General features: G+C 36.1%; 2 protein-coding genes across 2 annotated transcripts; both read right to left on the bottom strand.

Moving 5' to 3' along the window:
• Positions 1-521: 521 nt before the first annotated feature.
• LOC127159132 (NLR family CARD domain-containing protein 3) lies at positions 522-15,725 on the bottom strand. The gene is made up of 7 exons (XM_051102032.1): positions 15,527-15,725; positions 14,497-14,575; positions 11,430-13,214; positions 10,396-10,572; positions 7,056-7,229; positions 1,575-1,621; positions 522-1,234 (listed from the first exon to the last, which is right to left on the bottom strand). The coding sequence occupies exons 2-7, from the start codon at positions 14,544-14,546 to the stop codon at positions 684-686; spliced, it is 2,784 nt and encodes a 927-aa protein (XP_050957989.1). The 5' UTR covers positions 14,547-14,575; positions 15,527-15,725; the 3' UTR covers positions 522-683.
• Positions 15,726-18,723: 2,998 nt separating this feature from the next.
• LOC127159134 (gastrula zinc finger protein XlCGF8.2DB) lies at positions 18,724-19,830 on the bottom strand. Its single transcript, XM_051102034.1, has one exon. The coding sequence runs from the start codon at positions 19,735-19,737 to the stop codon at positions 18,775-18,777; it is 963 nt and encodes a 320-aa protein (XP_050957991.1). The 5' UTR covers positions 19,738-19,830; the 3' UTR covers positions 18,724-18,774.
• Positions 19,831-19,853: the final 23 nt, after the last annotated feature.

Raw genomic sequence — 19,853 nt, 5'->3', positions numbered from 1 at the left:
GATTTATTTGTTATAAGTTAAATACATTTAAATTTAAATTCATATTTTGGTTGCTATTATTAATATTATTATGTATTTTTTATAATTGGAATTATTTCAATTAATAAAAAGTGTTGATACTTGTTCATAGAAAAAAAAAAAAATAGTATTTTTGTCTATAAACATTCTGTGATTGAAACATGAAACTCAGAAAATATTTTAAAATGTATTCTGACAGTCTCTTTCTCTTATTAAGAGATCTTATAATCATTTAATACAGCTGTACTGTAGTTGCAATAAATATATTTTAGTAATTGCTGATTAGTTATTTAATGAGATTTAATGAGATTTAATGAGATTGAGTTGATTTGTCATTGCATTGTGTTTTATTATTTATGCACAAAAACAGTAGAGAGAAATTAATTACTTATTAATTAATGCTCTTAATAAATCATGATTGTGACATTTTTACATTTTGATAGTAATAAAACAAATGATTGATGAGACATGACAATAAACACAAATACAGACAAATATTACTGTCTATATGGTGATTTATGACACATTTATTCTGTTATTTGAGTGACAGAAGTTGAGCTGCAGTATTAATGTCATGAAGAGACTCAATAACATCTCACTGTTACTGATTCATCATCAGCTCAAAGCATTATGGGTACAATCTCTAATCAGTCTATTCTGATTCATCAATACAGTTTCACTGATGATTCAGGATAAACATAAAACCCAGGATAGAGCGGCTGAGTGAATGTGGTCTGTTCTGTGTGGATGAGACTCATTGTGTCAGAGACGCTGTAGAAGGACAGAGTTCCTGCACTCACATCCACATACACTCCTATTCTATAGATATTACCATACACTCCTGTTCTACGACTGATGGGCTTCACAGGGAGTTTAGTCTGTATGTTATTGTGTCTGAATAAGTAACCGATGGGAGAGCAGTACAAACTCCAGGACTGATCATTATATCCAAACATACACTCACCACCCCATCCCTTCCTGCTGATGCTCTTATATGACACTGATATATCCACATGATAATCTCCACTCCACTCAATCTCCCAGTAACAGCGTCCACACACACTCTCTTTACACAACACCTGAGGCCAATAATCAAATCTGTCTGGATGATCAGGATACGACTGTTTCTTATCCACACATGTCACCTTTCTGTTCTCCTCAGACAGTACAATATAATGGTTTGCTGTGTTTGGATCCAGTGTGAGAAAACAGGCATCTGAACACAAGAACAGACACATTTATAACACAACAACAATCACTACAGCTGTGTGTGTGTGTGTGTACCTGGTATTTATCACATTATGGGGACCAAATGTCCCTGTGAGGAAACAGGCTTATAAATCATGCAAATTCGTTGTTTTTTGAGAAACTAAAAGTGTGCACAGTCTCCTGTGAAGGCTAGGTTTAGGTATAGGGTAGGTGTAGGGCGATAATATACGGATAAAATACGGTTTGTACAGTACACAAACAATTACGCCTATGGAATGTCCCCATAAAACATGGAAACACAACGTGTGTGTGTGTGTGTGTGTGTGTGTGTGTGTTTGTAGACGTACATTTCTTCAGTCCTGCTGTAATCCTGGATTCTCCTCCATGATCCACACTAGAAAACACACACAGACATTCAGTTAGTCAACAAACTGTTACTATGAGATTGCCAAAATACTCAGGTCGGTTGCTAGAGAGATGCTAAGTGGTTGCTAAGGTACTTGAGGCGATTGCTATGCCATGTGGTTGCTAGACTTGCTGTGCAGTTGCTGGGGTACTTGGATGGTTGCAGTGATGTCGATAACATGTTCTGTGTGGTTGCTATGCAGTTGTTAAGGCACTCAGTGTGGTTACTAGGGTGTTACTATGTACTGGCTGGGGTGTTCTGGGTGGTTTCTAGAGTGTTTCTATGCAGTTGCTAAGGTGCTTGGGGTGATTTTTAGGCTGTTGCTATATGGTTGCTAGGGTGTTGCCATGCACTTGCTAGGATACATGGGGTGGTTGCTAGTAAGGCTGTGTATCACCGACAAAGTCACGATACAATACGCTACAGGCAGAGCAGACAGTTGAGCTAATATATTAATAAAATCTTTACATTGCTAGTAGGTGCTCACTGCACAAATCAACACTCTCTACCTTTAAAAAATAAAAATATAAATGAGAAGTGTTCTTAACTATTGCACTGTCTTCACTGTACTTCACACACATTCAGACACAGAAACTTTAGTGCCTGGTTAACAAAAATAAATAACACTCAGCAGATTAAAGCTCTGTTTCAGGGATTACGTCTCTTTATATCAGGCAACCTCAGCTGAGTTCCTCTGTGGCCAGATGCCTATAATATACTGTATTCACTATTTTTATGTTTCTGTTTTAATCTGTTTTTGTATTGAAATTGCTGCTGAATCAATACAGAAACACCTGTATCTATACCCTTATCATCAAGTAGTATGTGACAACACACTGTTGTATCCATGTAACAAACACCGCTATGCACTTGTAAAAAATAAATAAAAATAGTTAAATTAATTGCAGTGAAATATTATTACAATTTAAAATAACTCAGAATGATATTTAAAATAATTCATAATAAATGAATGAGCTTATTTATATAGTGCTTTCATTGTGTGTTGCCATACACCCAAAGCACTTTACAATCATATGGGGGGATCTCTCCTCAACCACCAGCAGTGTGCAGCATCCACTTGGATGATGCAACGCCAGCCACAGGACAACGACGCCAGTGCCTTTACCACACACCAGCTACAGGTGGAGAGGAGAGAGTGATAGAGCCAACTCAATGAATGGGGATTATTAGGAGGCCATGATTGACAAAGGCCAGAGGAGGGAATTTGGCCAGGACAGCCCTAGTCTTTACGAGAAGTGACATGAGATCTTTAATGACCACAGAGAGTCAGGACCTCGGTTTAACGCCTCATCCGAAGGACAGTGCTTTTTACAGTATAGTGTCCCCGTCACTATACTGCGGCATTAGGACCCACATAGACCACAGGTTGAGCACTCCCTGCTAGCCTCACTAACACCCCTTCCAACATCAAACTAGTTTTCCCAGAAGGTCTCCCATCCAGATACTGACCAGGCTCAGCCCTGTTTTGCTTCAGTGGACAACCAGTCATGGGCTGCAGGGTGATATGGCTGTGGATTGATTTGAATGATTTCTGTAGGATCATGTGACTAAAAACAATGAAGACTAAAGTAATTGCTGATAAAAATCTTATGTCTGTTTCTACTAGATGGCATTTGTGCACTTAGACACTTGCTTATTGTGGTAACTTTTTATTAGTTTAATATGTATAATTTTATATTTTGATTATTTTATAATGTTTATTCTGATTTCCATACTCGATTGTCATTTATGTCATGAAATGTTTGTTATACACCCATTTCAGGTCTTGGAGTCAAAGCCACTAAATGGCAAGCCTGCAACCATTAGCTGAAAAAGCATAATGGCTAAAGCTAATGCTTCTGGTCTGGCAGTACATGGGAAAGGAGACCAGAGGCCATTTTCTTTGAATGGATGTCAGTGGAAGAGAGGCTTCACTACGCAGAAACAGCTTTTTAGAGGAAATGGCTTATCATTTAATGAATCGACAGCCTATGTGCTAATCTTCAACATGTTTTGCACTAAACAATACTTTTGGATTGAACTATTTTAGAGTTTACCACAGAAAAAATGCAGTTTTATAAGAGAAGTCACCAACTTTTTGTGACGGGTGGGATTCAGCTTACAGCACTTCTCATTCATTCCTATGGTATCCGTAAACAGCGACTGAGTGTCGTACAACTCTGACTGAAATTCAATGATGTCAAGGCTGTAATGTGATTGGTTGTTAAGGGACATGTGATCCAAGTTAGCCGTTATGCTTTCTCCAATAGTAACTAATACAGTAATCACTCTAATAAACTAATCATCTCCCTATAGTAAGAAAATATATGTTGGAGTCTGTACTAATGACCTGATTATCTGAATCAAGTGTGTTTGATTAAGGAGACATGGAAAACAAGCAGTGTTGAGGGGCCTCCACGAACGTGGTTGGAAACCACTGATATAAGTGGAATAAGTGAAAGCAGTGAACAAACTGTGAACACAAACCCAGAGCAGTGGGCAGCCATTGCTCCAGCACCTAGGGGTTCAGTACCTTGCTCAAGGACACCTGAGTCATTGAATTGAAGGTGAAAAGAGCATTGTTCATTCACAATCCCCACCTTCAATTCCTGCCAGTGCAGGAATCGAACCAGTGACCTTACCTTACCACTCTCTAACCATTAGGACATGACTGGCCCGAATAATTGACTCTGGTCCGCTGAATTATTAGAAAAATAATGCACAACCCAGGTGGTGATGCGGCCAAGACACAAAGCAGGTGTGCATTATTTTTCTAATAATTCAGCAGCCCGGAGTCAAATATTTCTTACATAATTGAGAGCTATCAATTTTAAAATTTATTAGACTTTACAAATGAACAACTTCTAATTTAAGTGAACTTAAAACAACCTTCACCTAAACCCATTATAAAAAAAAAAATCATATTTGGCCCTTCAGTGAGTAGGAAATATACAGAAATTGAATAAAATGATCAAACACTAAATTCTGTAATTAAATATAGATGAATCCTTAAAGCTATAAAAGTTATTGATTTTCCTTTTTTTTCTTTTGTTCTTTGATTAACAGATATCACAGCAGCTGGATTATTAGCTTATTTTGGCTGTTGTTTTTTAAAGAGCTGCCACTGTTGAACATGACTTAACTGATGATATAACTACCACTGCATGCCCATAGTTTCTTTCATGCTTTGATATAAAAAGATACAGGTGCGCCACCACATTTGTGCGTGCAGTTGAAGAGCACTCGCTACCAGCACAGTACAACAGCTGACAGAACAAGAAAATTCATTTTTACTGACATATGGCCTGACAACATGTCATCGGACTGCAGTTCACTGTTGTTCTACTGAAGGACCTCATCACTTGTAACATTTCTGTGCTTGTTTGACTAAGTCCTGACACTGAAGCGAAGTTGAAGTGGGAATCTGAAAAGTCTCTTTTTTGTGATCATGAAGACATTCGGTTTCTAAATAAATGCACTTCTTGTCAAGAAAAAAAAAAAAAAAAAAAGAAGCAGCAGTTGTGAGTGGGGTGTCCAACCCTAGCTCCACCCCATGTTAAGTGTGTTAAATATTTTTAATATGTTAAACTGAAAAAAAAAAAAAAAAAAAAAAAAAAAAAAATTGCTATATATATACACAGTCCTGTGCAAAAGTCTTAGGTCACTAGTATTTTCACCAACTAAAAATGGTTTGAAGTAAGTTATTTCTATCTTATTTCAATCTTCTGTCTCCATTAATTGTAATAATCTGTTGAGATATTTTTTTTGCACAAGGAGTCTGACAACAGCCAGTGCTCCACACAGAGATCTGATCCCATCATCATCCAGTCTGTCTGGAATGACATGAAGAAACAGAAAAGGTACACTTAGTTTTTCAGGTAGGTCTCTTGAAGCATCTTGGTAACGTTGCCACAGTTCTTCTGGACTGTCTCAGTTTTTTTGCTTTCTCTTCATTTCATTCTAGATGATGATAGAATCAGATCTCTGGCTGTTGTCAGACTCAGAAAACCTCAATAGGTTATTACAATTAATGGCAAAATGAATTTTTGAAATGTAAACTGATATTTCCTACTGACACTACAGCAGAAGATAGAAATAACACATTAAACCATTTTGTTTAGCTGGTGAAAATACTAGTGGACTTCTGCAGATTACTGTCCAACTATATGCATTTGGTTTATATATCCTGGTGGGGACTTAAACCTGAATACACACACACAAACCCATGGGGACTTGTGTCATGGTGGGGACTTAAATTAAAAAATCTGCCTAATGTAGTCCTTTATTGTAGTCCCTACAAGGATAGCTGACCAGTCATGTGTATGTGTTTGTTTGTGTGTGTGTGTGTGTGTGTGTATATGTAAATATGTGAATAAGTTTACAGTCCATATACAGTAAGCAACATATATATATATACACACACAACAGTTCTTTCTGGTTCTTGAATCTGATTGGCTAGTAAGAGTGCAATATTAGAGTCCAACTGTTTGTAACTGTATCACTCTGCTTGCGGTACTTCTTTTTGTGGACGCCCAAATCCACTGTAATTTTAAAAATAATACTGTTTCTGTGTCACAGAATGTTTTTTAGTTGTAAGATGTTTTAAGATGTTTTCAGGTGAGAATGTACTTGTTTAGAGTTCAAATATACAGTTTGTTAATAAAGATTCTTATTTAAGCTCTAAAAATTTGCGTCCATATTTTTTGGCATGTGAGCTCCAGGGTGTGAGCAGCCATTCAGCATTAATTAACCCGCCCGAGAGAAGCCTCAACTTGGCAAGATGTCTGTGGTTAAAAATTCTGCTAATTTGTAATGTCTTTACATTTAAAAAAAAAAATTTTTCATAAGCGGAAGTCATTTTTACTTACAACATCAGCTTAATGCAGCTAACAAATGCATTGAGCAGCGCTGTCATCAGAAATCACCCTTAACAGATGAAAGAATATTAACATTACAACACAGATAACACTTTCTTCAGTGGATATTCAAACTAATGTTTTTTGAGCTGAAAAATGCATGCTATATCAGATGCAGGTAATTATGATTGCTCAGTCAATCACTCTCTCATGATACTCTACCACACATAATACCATGAGCGTTAAATACAGTAATACAATAAGCTTCAATGAAGCAACTCAACATTCCTTCGTTACTAGTTCTAAAGTGACGTTATAGAATTAGTAATGGAGGCTTGGGCTTAACTGTCAACTTTAGATTTGAATCTTTTATGTAATTACACACTTGTGCTGTCAAACTGTTGTATAAACGCAAAATCACACTCGTAGACGTAAGACCTTGTGCCTACGGCCGAATCACAGCAGTGTCGATATACAGCCATATATATATATATATATATATATATATATATAGCACCACGGAGAAGTTGAAATACAAAATTCTAAAATCTTCCTGCTAGACATACTTCAGTTTGTCCAGTAAGCAGGTTGAATCCAACAGTATTTCAGTGAGGAGTTTGATTCCTGAATCTCCTGGGTGATTGTAGCTCAGATCCAGCTCTCTCAGGTGTGAGGGGTTTAAACTCAGAGCTGAAAACACACAACGACAGCCCTTCTCTGTCACCATACAGCCAGACAATCTGAAAACACAGCAATAGTTCATGTAACGATCAGACAACTCTCTTTATACACATTTATACACATTTATACCCATTTCAGCCATTAATTATTCCTATAATATTATGGTCATGACTTAAGCTTAGTGTTAAAAATAAATGTATTTGAAAAAAATCTGAAATGTCGTGTACGCATTCTAAATTATATGATGGAAATGGCTGAAGTTGTATCACCGGTGTTACTGGAAAAAACATCACTTGAAAACATCTCTTAACATCACTTTCTTTCATTAGGGGTGTAACGGTACACAGATGTCACAGTTTGGTTCGTACCTCGGTTCAGGGGTCACGGTTCGATACGACTTCGGTACATCAACAGAAAACATTTTTTACAATGCTAGATTTCTTTTCATTTATTTTTAACAGACAGTACAAATTATAAATTTTTTTTCCACTTACATGTTAAAATACTAAATATTATATCAAATTGTAATGTCAAATATAGGCTGTAAAATCTGCAGTACATATATACATACAAGGAATAAATACTTGACATATATTTAATTTAGTTAACCATTAGACAAGAAGAAAAAAAATCAGTGCGACACGTAACGTAGCCTACATTCGCTGAGTTTCAATTCAGTTTTGTGACAGAACAGAAACTCAAATGGCAGAAAGCGACATCCTATTTGTTTTTTGTTTAAGCTGATTTTGCTGGTGTGAGGAAAGTTGAAGTAATTGTGCTTGCGCACACAATCACAAAATATATCAGTTCCAGGCTTCTAGCATTACTAACTTGACAGCACAATTGGTACTTTATCAAAATAAAATACAGTGAACCAAACACCAGCGCGATACAAGATACAAGAGCACAAAGCTCAGTATATGCCTTTGTCAGTGAGAGACGCGTTCAGAATCAGCACATGATCATTGTCTAGTGGGCTTTGTTTTCAAGAGCACAACTCCTGGTATTCGCTGTTCTTCTGCTGGCGGTTCTCAAACAGCGTTGCATTACTACGGACGCCCCCTTCTGGTTTGAAGATGAATTGCCTGTATTCGTTGTAAGACCTCATGCACCAAACCAAGATGCCCATACCGTGACGGTTGGGTACGAATACATGTATCGTTACACCCCTAGTTTTCATCTATTTGTGTCATTTTCTACATTTTCTACTTGGGTGTCTTAACACTAGAGTTTACGGAAACTTTGTAACTTCTGGTAACTACTGATAATGATGTTAATATTTGATATTCTTCATGCTGCTCTGCTGCACTCCATTATGCACCAATTAGCTATTTATTTAGATGACAAAAACATTTAAAATGTTCCTTTCTTAAAGCTGATCTCCCCCAACTATAGAACAGTACGTGTCAAGTTCAACTGGTCAAATCAAATCAAATCAAATCAAATCACCTTTATTTATATACCGCCTTTAACAATACAGAATTGTGACAAGGCGGCTGTACAGTATTAAATAGGAAATAGTACATCAACAATGCAAAAGGCAACAGTAAACACTCAATTTTCAGATAAACGTAGTTAATCAAATACAACAAAATAAAATACAATATTGTGTGAAGATAAAGTGTCCCCATTTGATTTGATTTGATTTGATGTGAAAGTACCCGAACATATAATTTGAGGATTGTATATAAAATGCTTTTCAATAATATAATGATAACAATTACTGAAATTAAAAATAAGACCATCAATAAAGAAAATGGATAAAACTTGTAGAATCTTCTACATTTAGCTCTTTGTGCCAGATAGTTGTTGAGAGGTTTGCAAAAACCTAAAAACTTTTTAAAAAACTATCTCTGTTACCCCAAAGCTTTCACAACCGATTGAGTGTGCTTCTGTTTGAGCGTGCGTGTGTGTCTCACAGCCTCCCCACCACTCTTGTCATTTTCGCGGGCCCCCCAAATTCGTTCTTCTGTTACAGGATACGCTTGTTTTAAGAAATCTGCAGAATTCCATACGACGTGACCATTTGGCTCTTTCCCAAGCAATCGATAGGCGATTCGTCATTATTATGACCTCACCTCTAACCCTCTGTCACTCTCTATTTCCCCTTACCCTCACTTTCACCCCAGCATGCGTCTGTGCGTGAGCCCCCATTTTACTGTCTCTCTCTCTCTCTCCCTCTCTCTCTAACGCTCCCTTAATCTAGCTCTCTCCCCTCAGTCTGCGTGTGTATCTAAGGACAATGCTAGAAAAAGAAGATAGATGAGCAGAATAAATAAAGAATTTTAACAGGTTTTGAGTGAACGATATATGTGAAAGTACCGTACATATAATTTGATGGTTGTATATAAAATGCTTTTCAATAATATAATAACAATTACTGAAATTAAAAATAAGACCATCAATAAAGAAAATGGATAAAATGATCTTTTACATTTTCCTCTTTGTGACAGATAGTTTACTTTAAAAACTTTTAAAAACTATTATAACTATTATCACAACAGCCAGAGTCAGTCTCTGTTTGAGTGTGCATCTGTTTGTATGTATGTGTGTCCTGTCATTTTTGGGGGTGCCTGAATTTGTTTGTTCTTACAGGAACGCGCTTTCCCAGATGTATTTAAACAAGCGTGTAATCTACACAGACACATATATTATAATTTCTCAGGTTTTAAATACCCCTCTACACGTCTTCACGTATCAGCATCTTAGTAAAAAACTTTGGAGACTCACTGGACATCTCTTTCATTTTGTTATAGACTAATATACTAATATAGACTAATATACACTGTGAAATCTTTTTATCATAATTATAAGGATTATTCATCTGTGTTCCAGAACGTGTCAGAGTTTCGGTGTGAGAGAGAAAGGGGGAAAGCGGTTTATATTTGTTAACTTTCATGTTTTATGAAAAGTGTCCCCATTTGATTTGATTTGATGTGAAAGTACCCGAACATATAATTTGAGGATTGTATATAAAATGCTTTTCAATAATATAATGATAACAATTACTGAAATTAAAAATAAGATCATCAATAAAGAAAACTGGTGATTAGGATGGCCAATCAAAAAAAAAAAGGGCAGCTATTTGATGCATGTTGCATTTTCAAATCCATGTTTGCATGTAAATTAACATAGTGGCACATTGTATAATTATATAAAATTACATTGCAAGCTTTACAGTTTGGTAAACACATTTTGTTTATTTATTTTATTGAAACTATTTACCTCAGTATCTCCAGCTGACAGTTTGGACTCTTCAGTCCATCAGAGAGAAGCTTCACTCCAGAATCCTTCAGATCATTGTTACTCAGGTCCAGCTCTCTCAGGATGTTTGAGTTTGAGGATTGCAGAGCTGAAGATAAACTTGCACAGGACTGAGCAGTGAGATTGCATTCACACAGCCTGTGTAAAAGAACAAAACAAACCACTATACTGAAAACAACAGTAAATGACCTTTCTTTAGTTTTTAAATGTATGTTTCAGTAATTTAATTCCTTATGAAATACCTGTCACAGTAATGCATGGGGCGTAAGAGTAGCTCCAGTTGCAGCAAGTTTGTATTTATTTAAATGAACAAAAAAGATTGTCCAAAATGGCATAAAGAGAAAGAAAAAAAACACAACAAAACAAAGAGCAAACATGCACCATGACCTGAATAAAAAACAAGTCTACTGTGTCACTTGTGGATGCATGTTCACGAGAGTACCCCGGCGCATGCGTATGACATCAGTTCGAAGCGAGCGTATATGTTCCAATTAAAGGTCATTAAAGCGTGCGAGACATGGATTTAAATTGTAATTATTTACAGATGCATTTATGTCACACTTCACTAGTAAGATTTGTTTGTGTGTTAAGACATTGCAGGCAGTGGCACAGCGCAAATCCATGAATGAATGTTCCAAAGTGAAGTAAACTTCAGTGGATTTCTCCTGCTTAGGGAATAGGGAACAATGAATACTGTACAGGGACCATGTCAATCGGAACACAGTTCATGCACAGAGCAAAATATATTATGTCAGTTTTAACCTCCCTTGCATTCAGTCTTTCATTTTCTACACCGATCTCTACAATCATCCAGTTCTCACACAGACCAAACAAAAACCTCCTCAGCTGCTTTAGTAAGTGTATCTCACACATCTCTCCTGCTCACTGCCAGAAGTGTCATCCTCTGAGACTTGCCCATTTTGTTAATTTGTGGAAAAAAATATAATATTACTGAATGGAATCATGTTTTGTGAGTTTGTTTTAGTGTTACTTACTGAATTGATCTGGATTCTTTAACCACAGGTAACAGATTATGAAGAACTTCTTCTGCTCTATGTTGTTTTCCAATAAACTGTTTTAGATCAAAAACATCCATCTTCTGCTCTGATGTCAGCAACACATAAACCAGAACTGAAAACTGTGAAGAGGAGAGTTCGCCTTTTTTCATTTCTCCAGATTTCAGATAATGTTGGATCTCCTGCATCAGTGAATCATCACCCAGTTCATTCAGACAGTGAAATAGATTGATGGATTTCTCAGCAGAGCGATTCTTCCTGATCTTCTGTTTGATGTACTCAACTGTTTCCATTTTGTTGTAGGAGCAGCTTCCTGTCTGTGTCAGTAGTTTTTGTATGAGAGTCTGATTGGACTTCACTGAGAGACCCAGAAAAAAACGCAGGAAAGGATCCAGATGTCCATTATTACTCTGCAGAGCCTCATCTACAGCTCTCTGATGCAGATCAGATAGTGAATTATATTTCTTCAGGTTAAAAATCTTAGACAACAGACTCTGCTTGGTTTGGTCAAACACATTGATGTTGTTGTTTGTAAAGGAAAGGTGCACATATAGAGCTGCTAGATGTTCCTGGAGGCTCAGATGAACAAAGCAGAAGACTTTCCCCTGATACAAGCCCAACTCCTCTCTGAAGATCTGATTGCACAGACCTGAGTACACTGATGCTTCTGTCACATCAATGCCACACTCTCTCAGGTCTTCCTCATAGAATATCAGGTTGCCTTTCACAAGCTGCTGAAAAGCCAGTTTTCCCAGTTTGAGGATCATGTCTTCATCTGTCACATTATTTTCATAGTCCTTCTCATGTTTGATGTTGGTCTGAAGGATCAGGAAGTGTGTGTACATTTGAGTGAGAGTCTTAGGAATCTCTCCACTCTCTGCTTGACTCAACATCTTCTCTAGAACTGCGGCTGAGATCCAGCAGAACACTGGGATGTGACACATGATGTAGAGGCTCCTTGATGACTTCAGGTGTGAGATGATCCTGTTAGCCAGACTCTGATCACTGATTCTCTTCCTGAAGTATTCCTCTTTCTGTGACTCACTGAATCCTCGTACCTCTGTCACTCGATGGACAAACTCGGAGGGAATGAGATCAGCTGCTGCTGGTCTGGAGGTGATCCAGATGAGAGCAGAGGGAAGCAGATTCCCCACAATGAGGTTCATCAGCAGCACGTCCACTGAGGCTGATTCAGATATATTACACAGTTTCACTTCACTCTTAAAGTCCAGAGACAGACGACACTCATCCACACCATCAAAGATGAACAACACTTTATATTCATCACAGGATATTTTCATTTCTTGTGTTTCTGGGAAAAAGATATTAAGAAGATCTGAAAGACTGAGTGTTTTGTCCTTCATTAAGTTGATTTCTCTGAAAGGAAGTGGAAATATGAGCTGGACATCCTGATTCTTTTTCCCTTCAGCCCAGTCCAGGATGAACTTCTGCACAGAGACTGTTTTTCCAATGCCAGCGACTCCCTTTGTCAGCACAGTTCTGATGGGTTTGTCTTGTCCAGGTAAAGGTCTAAAGATGTCATTGCATTTGATCTGTGTGTCTTCTGTTGCTCCTCTCCTGGATTGTGTCTCAATCTGTCTCACCTCATGCTCATTACTGATCTCTCCAGTCTCACTCTCTGTGATGTAGAGCTCTGTGTAGATCTCATTTAGCAGTGTTAGGTTTCCCCGAGTCGATGTTCCCTCATACAGACACTCAACCTTCTTCATCAGATTTAATCTAAATGCGTTGAGAACTTCATGGCTGTAAAAAAAAAACATTATTACGCAATGTCTTACATATTCCATATCATATCTTCAAATCATATCTCTTACAGAAATATTATACCATAGACCAAGCTGTGTATCTTCACTCTTGAATTGTACTTTACAAACTATAGATCCTTCTCTTTTTATAGACACACAACTGGGCTCTACTTCTGATCTCTTCTGATGAAATAAACTAAAATAGAGAGATTAAGTTCATAATTGTATGTAAAGAGCACTTTGTAATCATTTCATACACTGTTTATACAAAAATAGCACAACTCAATAATGTAAAATGTCATGCTATAATTGAATTTTTATACAAATGTAACACCTGAGACCAGGCTGTGTATTTCCACTGTTAAACTTTAATGTCTCATGCATAGATGCGTCACTTTTCATAGACACACAGCTGGGCTCTGCTTCTGACCTCTTTTTCTGGACTGGATGAAAACAGAGTGAGACTTAAGTTAAGAGGGTCCCACTCTATATTTATTGTGAAGTACTATGTACTCACATCAAAATATTGAATTGTTATGTACAGTGTACCTATTGTGTTCATGTTAAATTACACTCTTCCAGTGCTGTACCAACATCAGAAGCTGTTACACTGGATTTAAATTCTACATAAATATGGTAACATAAGCTCCAGCAATGACTACTGATGGTGGGACTGTTTTTTCTTTAGTTCATGAAAAGAAGCAGCAAACACATTGACAATACCAGGTATGTTTTACTTCTTTCAACAGTTGAACAGGATCTGTTCGCATGTTAGGGCATGTCAAAACTTCTCCAGGGCCCAAAAACACCCTCAGACCCCAGAGGGTCCATTAATCCTTTAATTGACTTTAGCAACAAATTAACTATACAATTATCAGTATCAAATTCAATTTAAAAAGAACTTTATAATAATTGTATCCACTGTGTTTATACAAAAATAATAAACTCAACTGTGATAATATAAAATGTCATGCTAAAATTGTTTTTATACAGATGTTGCACCTGAGACCAGGCTGTGTATTTTCACTGTTAAACTTTAATGGCTGACGCATAGACACTTCATAGACACCCAGCTGGGCTCTGGTTCTGATCTCTTCTGATGAACTGAGTTAAAACAGAAAAGATTTAACCCCTTATTATAAGAATCTTAATCTAATAAGATAATATTATTATACTTTTATATATGCTTTTTTAAAAATCTGTTTCATATATATCTATATTATCTATATTATCTATCTATCTATAACATTAAATGTTATTTAATGTGTTATATGAAGTACCTGCATCCTGGAAAAATAACTTCATCTCCAGATGTTTGAGTTTCATCCATGATGGATCTGAACAATTTGATCTCCACCACTGACAAACAAACACAAAGAAACTACAGTAATTAAACAGCTTTACATTGTTAAAATATTTTATAAAAATAGTATAAAAATATTTGTTTTTATAAAAAATATAAAATATTTCTATAAAACATTGTATAAGATGTTTTTACTGTATATAATTGATTATGTCTGTTTTAAATGGCTAAACATCAACTGTACATTTACAAACACTTTTTATACAACTGTCGTCAAAAGAACACAAAATGATTTTAGCAAATGTGATGTGACACACAGTTTGTGTCTCATGTTCTTGTACAATTTAATGATGAAATCTATGCAAAGTTTTTATACATACATTACACGTCAAGATCAGCATAAACTACAACACTGCTATATTAATAGTCCTTTAATAGAAGACTTACAGTCCTACACTTCATGTTACATGTCATCTTGATCACTGACACATAAACACATTTTTAAAATATATACATTTAAAATATATTTACAGATTTTAAAAAAAAAAATCTAAAACAGGGTTTGATGCCTGGGATGTCTTTTTTGCAAATGAAATTTCCTTTAGAAAATGAACAACTTCATACTGTCATTAACTACAGAAAATACAATGTATCATAACAGTATCAACAGATTCTGGCTTAAGATTACATACATAAAGGTTAGAAATTGTCCATATATATATAGTTAAGGAAATGCATGAGTAATATCCACAACTTAAATACTTTTTACATTTCATATTACTTTCACTTTAAAACACAACCTTTAAAAACTATGAGGTAGGCTGTAACAACAGTAGGCTACTTTTATTTACACTGATCATTATATAAATTATATAACACTTTTAAAAAATGTTTACAAAACATTAGGCAGAATCATATTACAGTCTTGTAATCTCTATTTGTCATATTTAATCATGTTTCTTGAGTGTTTCATTATTAAGTTAGTATTTTCTTACTTGCTTACTTACATTAATAAGTACCTTTGTGCTCCACACCTGAAGACTTGTTCTGATCAGCTACTAGACAAGTTCTCAAAATCTCCTTGGTTTCTTATTATGTACAAATCAATTCCTACATTTAAAAATTAAAATTAGTTTCTCAAAACAAAAAAAAAGAAACAAACAAACAAAAAAAAAAAATCTTACGAGCAGGTGTAAACGTTGCATGTAAAACTGCTTTCACTTTCATCTTGTCAACAAGCTTGCCAAACCTGTTTGGAGAGAGATAGAGAGAACATCATCATCATAATAGTTTGATAGTTCGGTCTTAAACAGAAAAAGAATAGAATAAGCTAGTGTTAGAGGCCTTTTTTGTATTTTGTTAATTGTATAATAAATACAAGGAAAAACATACAATACAAAACTTATAGAGAAGCTAGTGTTTTTTAAGAAAATAAGCAGTTAGTAAATGAATAGAGTACTAAAAAGTCTAAAAGGGGAGAGGTTTTTTAAAGAATAGAATTAGAAGCGTGTTAGAGTTATAGGGTCAAATAAAGATGCAAGAGACATGTTTTTACAGCCTGGGCTCATTGTTTATACGTAGGTATTTTTACATAACGTTTAGAGGCACAAAACATACATTTTTGTATGTTTTATTGATGCTAAAACATACAGTTTAGACGTATTTGGAACGTGGGGTTGTTTTGGGTTTTGTTTCATGTTCATGTTTTCATGTCTTTTACTTTGTAGTTTGATTCATGCTGTTTATAGGTGTGTTCGACTTCATCTACAGCTACAGATGGCAATCAATGAGATTAGCCGAGAGCAGTCGCGGGCGGAGTTGAAAACAGAGCTGTCAAGTCAGACACTTTCTACTCTCGTTAGTGACGCTCTCGCGGGGTTTGCATGCTCTATCACTGATGAAGTGAATTAAATGCAATATTTATCAAATACACAGACTTTTCAAAGGCGCTTTCATGAGCAGCAGAAATGTTTCATATAATACAGTGCCATCTTAACAAGAATAATGATCAACATGAACATATATTATTTAAATACTAAGAAGTGGGGTTATGTATGCTTTTATCAGTGTTTTATGAATAAATGTGACTCAATATAACATTGCGACTACAGTAAAAACACCTTTACTGTTCTAAAAACACAGATTTGTCAGCATTATCGGACTTGAGGATGTTAGAATAAACCCAAAACACACGTGATCATTGTCATGCGGTGAATCTGGCCAATTGTGAAACAGCCATGTGTTCATCAGAGCTCCTGCAGCCGCTCTGAAGAAACTGCGCCAGCTGAGTCAGCCGGCTGCTCTCAAATCGCTATCGCAGCACTTTGATGCCACACGTGACAGTCACGAAGCGTCGGCGCCGCCTCAAGTCGGACAAAATTTCTAACCAGCATGCAATGCTTAAAGTCAGAATTTGATCGAGCTGCGCAGCGCTGCGTTAAGTCGAACACACCTTATGTCTTGCTTCCCTTGCCCTCATGTATTCCTGTTATTGGTTCCTTAGTTCAATGTGTCATGTTCTCATTGGTTGTTTTAGTCATGTGTCTGTTTCTCATTGGTTGGTTTGTGTCATGTGACCCTCACTGTTTGGTATATATAGCCCTCATATTGCCATTGTCTCTTGTTGTGTATCAATGTTGTATTCTGTTGTTGGTGAGTCTGTGTTTATGTTCATGCTAGGTCTGTTCATAGTCAAGTCATGTCATCAAGTCATTGTTTGGATTACACTTTGGATTTAATAAAGCTGCACTTGGGTTCTCATCACAACTTGCTTCAGTGGATTAATAGTTACAGAATACATGACCGCTACCATAAACCCATCAGATCGTCTCGTCGGTCTCTGACAGGGAGACCTGCCCATAGAGGATTATGTGGCAGACTTCTGCGAACTTTGCTATGAGGTGGACTTTAATGAAACTTTTTTTTATTAAAAGACATTTTTCTACTCCAGAGGTCTCTCCTGTCCATGAGTCTGCGCCAGAGGCCTCTCCTGTCCACAACTTTGCACCAGTGCCTCCAGAGGTGGCAGCTATTTTTAGCTAAAAAACGTAAAATATTTACATTTATTTTATATCATTATGATATTCATATCAATGCCTTTTTATCATTTTATCAACAAGCGATTTAGATTTTTAGCCCCCTTAACCCCAAACCTAAACCTACCTATTTTATAGCAAATATGCATTTTTATCATTTTATAAATAAGCAATTTTTTTAAGCCCCCTAACAGTCAAACTGTTGATATGCTCCATCATATTCCTTATACAGACCATCCCAAAATGTACTAGAAATCAAAATGTTAAATTTATGAACATTTAACTAACTTATAATTCTCTTTTGCTGTATTTCTATTGCTGTAATTTTGCTATATTGTGACGGTTTAACCTTGTTAACCCTCATTACAGAATAATGGAATATAGGAAAATGATAAGACAAGTCTGAATATAAAACACCAGATTTCACAATCCTACGTATAAGCACAAGTTGGTAGATCTTACACTTTGCGTGAAACTGTTCTTACACACTCATTACACACACATCTGTGCATACACACTGTTGAAAAATGAGGGCCCTGGATTCCAACACTTAAAACATACGCATGTTTTTCTCACTCATGTTCATGTTCTATTATTGATGATTTATGAGGCTTGACTGAGGGTGTGGGGCCATAATGTAATATCAATCCTGTTATCTTTTTAACATGTAAATTTAAACAATTATTTCTTACATTTAATATAATCAATATCTATAAGTAAAATGCTTTTTTATAAGAGTTCTTATTAAACTCTAGTATCTAGTAACACTTGTGTCAGTAACAGGGTTGACAAAAATATCTAAACATAGGTAGAAAAAAAAATCATAAAAATAATAAATTGCATAGCCTGAGTTGGGACAATACAACTTCTTGTTATTTTAAGGTGTCTTCATTTCATGGATATTCAAAATTATTGATTAAACTTATTTTACTTTTCAATTTTTCCAAGTGGAAAAGGCACCGATTTCTTGGAATGACCCGAATGATGCATAAAGGTGACAATCAGATGTAGCCCACATTCAGCTGCAGCATGAATGTAGCCTTAATTTCACACCACATGTTTCCTTGTCATACTCTTCAACAAATAAGACAAACTGTGTCTCACATTTGCATGACTTTTCAGCGGGATGGCAAATGTTTTTATTACAATGACTACAATTGAATGTCTTCCAAAATGAATGTGTAGATGATTGTAAAAATTGCCCCTTTTTTAAAACCTTGTCACACTGAAGAAAACGGCAGTTTCTCCCCAGAATGAGTTTTCAAATGACGTCTCATGCTGGTTTGATATGTGAAACTCTTCTCACACTGCAGACACTTGTAAGGCTTCTCTCCAGTGTGAACTCTCATGTGAATCTTAAGGTTTACTTTAACTGTGAAACTCTTTCCACACTGTTCACATGTGAAAGGTTTCTCTCCAGTGTGAGTTCTCAAGTGAGCCTTGAGGTTTCCTTCTTTTGAGCAACTCTTTCCACAGTGAAGGCAAATAAAGGGCTTTTCTCTGTGAATTTTAACATGATTCTTAGGGTGATTTGTGTCTGTGAAACTCCTTTCACAATTATATTTAAAACTGTTCTCTCTTGAATGAATCTTCATGTGCTTATAAAAGTTTTCTTTAAATCTGAAACTCTTTCCACACTGTTCACATGTGAATGGCTTCTCTCCCGTGTGAATTCTTATGTGAGTCTTTAGGCTTTCTTTGAGCCTGAAACTCTTTCCACACTGAGGGCAGGTGAAAGGTTTCTCTCCAGTGTGAATTCTCAAGTGGGCATCAAGGGTTTTTTTCTGTGTAAAACACTTTCCACACTGAGAGCACATTAATGGCTTCTTTTCAATGTGAATTATCATATGAGTCTTAAGTCCTGAACTTTGTCTAAAACTCTTCCCACACAGTTTGCAGGTGTAAGGTTTCTCCCCAGTGTGACTTCTCATGTGGATATTAAGGTGATTTTTCAGTATAAAATTCTTTTCACACTGAGAACAGGTGTAAGGTCTCACTCCAGTGTGAATTCTCACGTGAGTCTTAAGGTTTTTTTTCCGTGCAAAACATTTTCCACACTGAGGGCATATTAGCGTTTTCTTTTCAATGTGAGTTTTCAAGTGGACTTTAAGGCTTTCTTTTTGATTGAACATTTCTCCACACTGTTGACAGGTGAAAGAGCTCTCTCCAGTGTGAATTTCCATGTGGGAATTAAGTTTTTTGTTTTTTTGAGCTTTTTTTGGTGAGGACCTTTTTTCAGTCTGTGAGCAACTAATAGATATTTCTTCAGTCTTGAAATAACGATGTTTCTCATTTTGTC

The sequence above is a fragment of the Labeo rohita genome, unplaced genomic scaffold (genome assembly GCF_022985175.1).
Source record: "Labeo rohita strain BAU-BD-2019 unplaced genomic scaffold, IGBB_LRoh.1.0 scaffold_193, whole genome shotgun sequence".
NCBI lineage: Eukaryota > Metazoa > Chordata > Actinopteri > Cypriniformes > Cyprinidae > Labeo > Labeo rohita.
Note: the sequence above shows the minus strand (reverse complement) of the source record. Positions and strands in the feature narration are given on the sequence as shown.

Coding starts and splice junctions, on each gene's coding strand:
- LOC127159132 (XM_051102032.1), bottom strand. CDS start 14,546: ATGGATGAAACTCAAACATCTGGAGATGAAGTTATTTTTCCAGGATGC. Junction 13,215..14,496: donor GTTATTTTTCCAGGATGCAG/GTACTTCATATA, acceptor TTTTTTTTACAG/CCATGAAGTTCTCAACGCAT. Junction 1,622..7,055: donor TGCTTACTGGACAAACTGAA/GTATGTCTAGCA, acceptor TGTGTTTTCTAG/TGTGGATCATGGAGGAGAAT.
- LOC127159134 (XM_051102034.1), bottom strand. CDS start 19,737: ATGGAAATTCACACTGGAGAGAGCTCTTTCACCTGTCAACAGTGTGGA.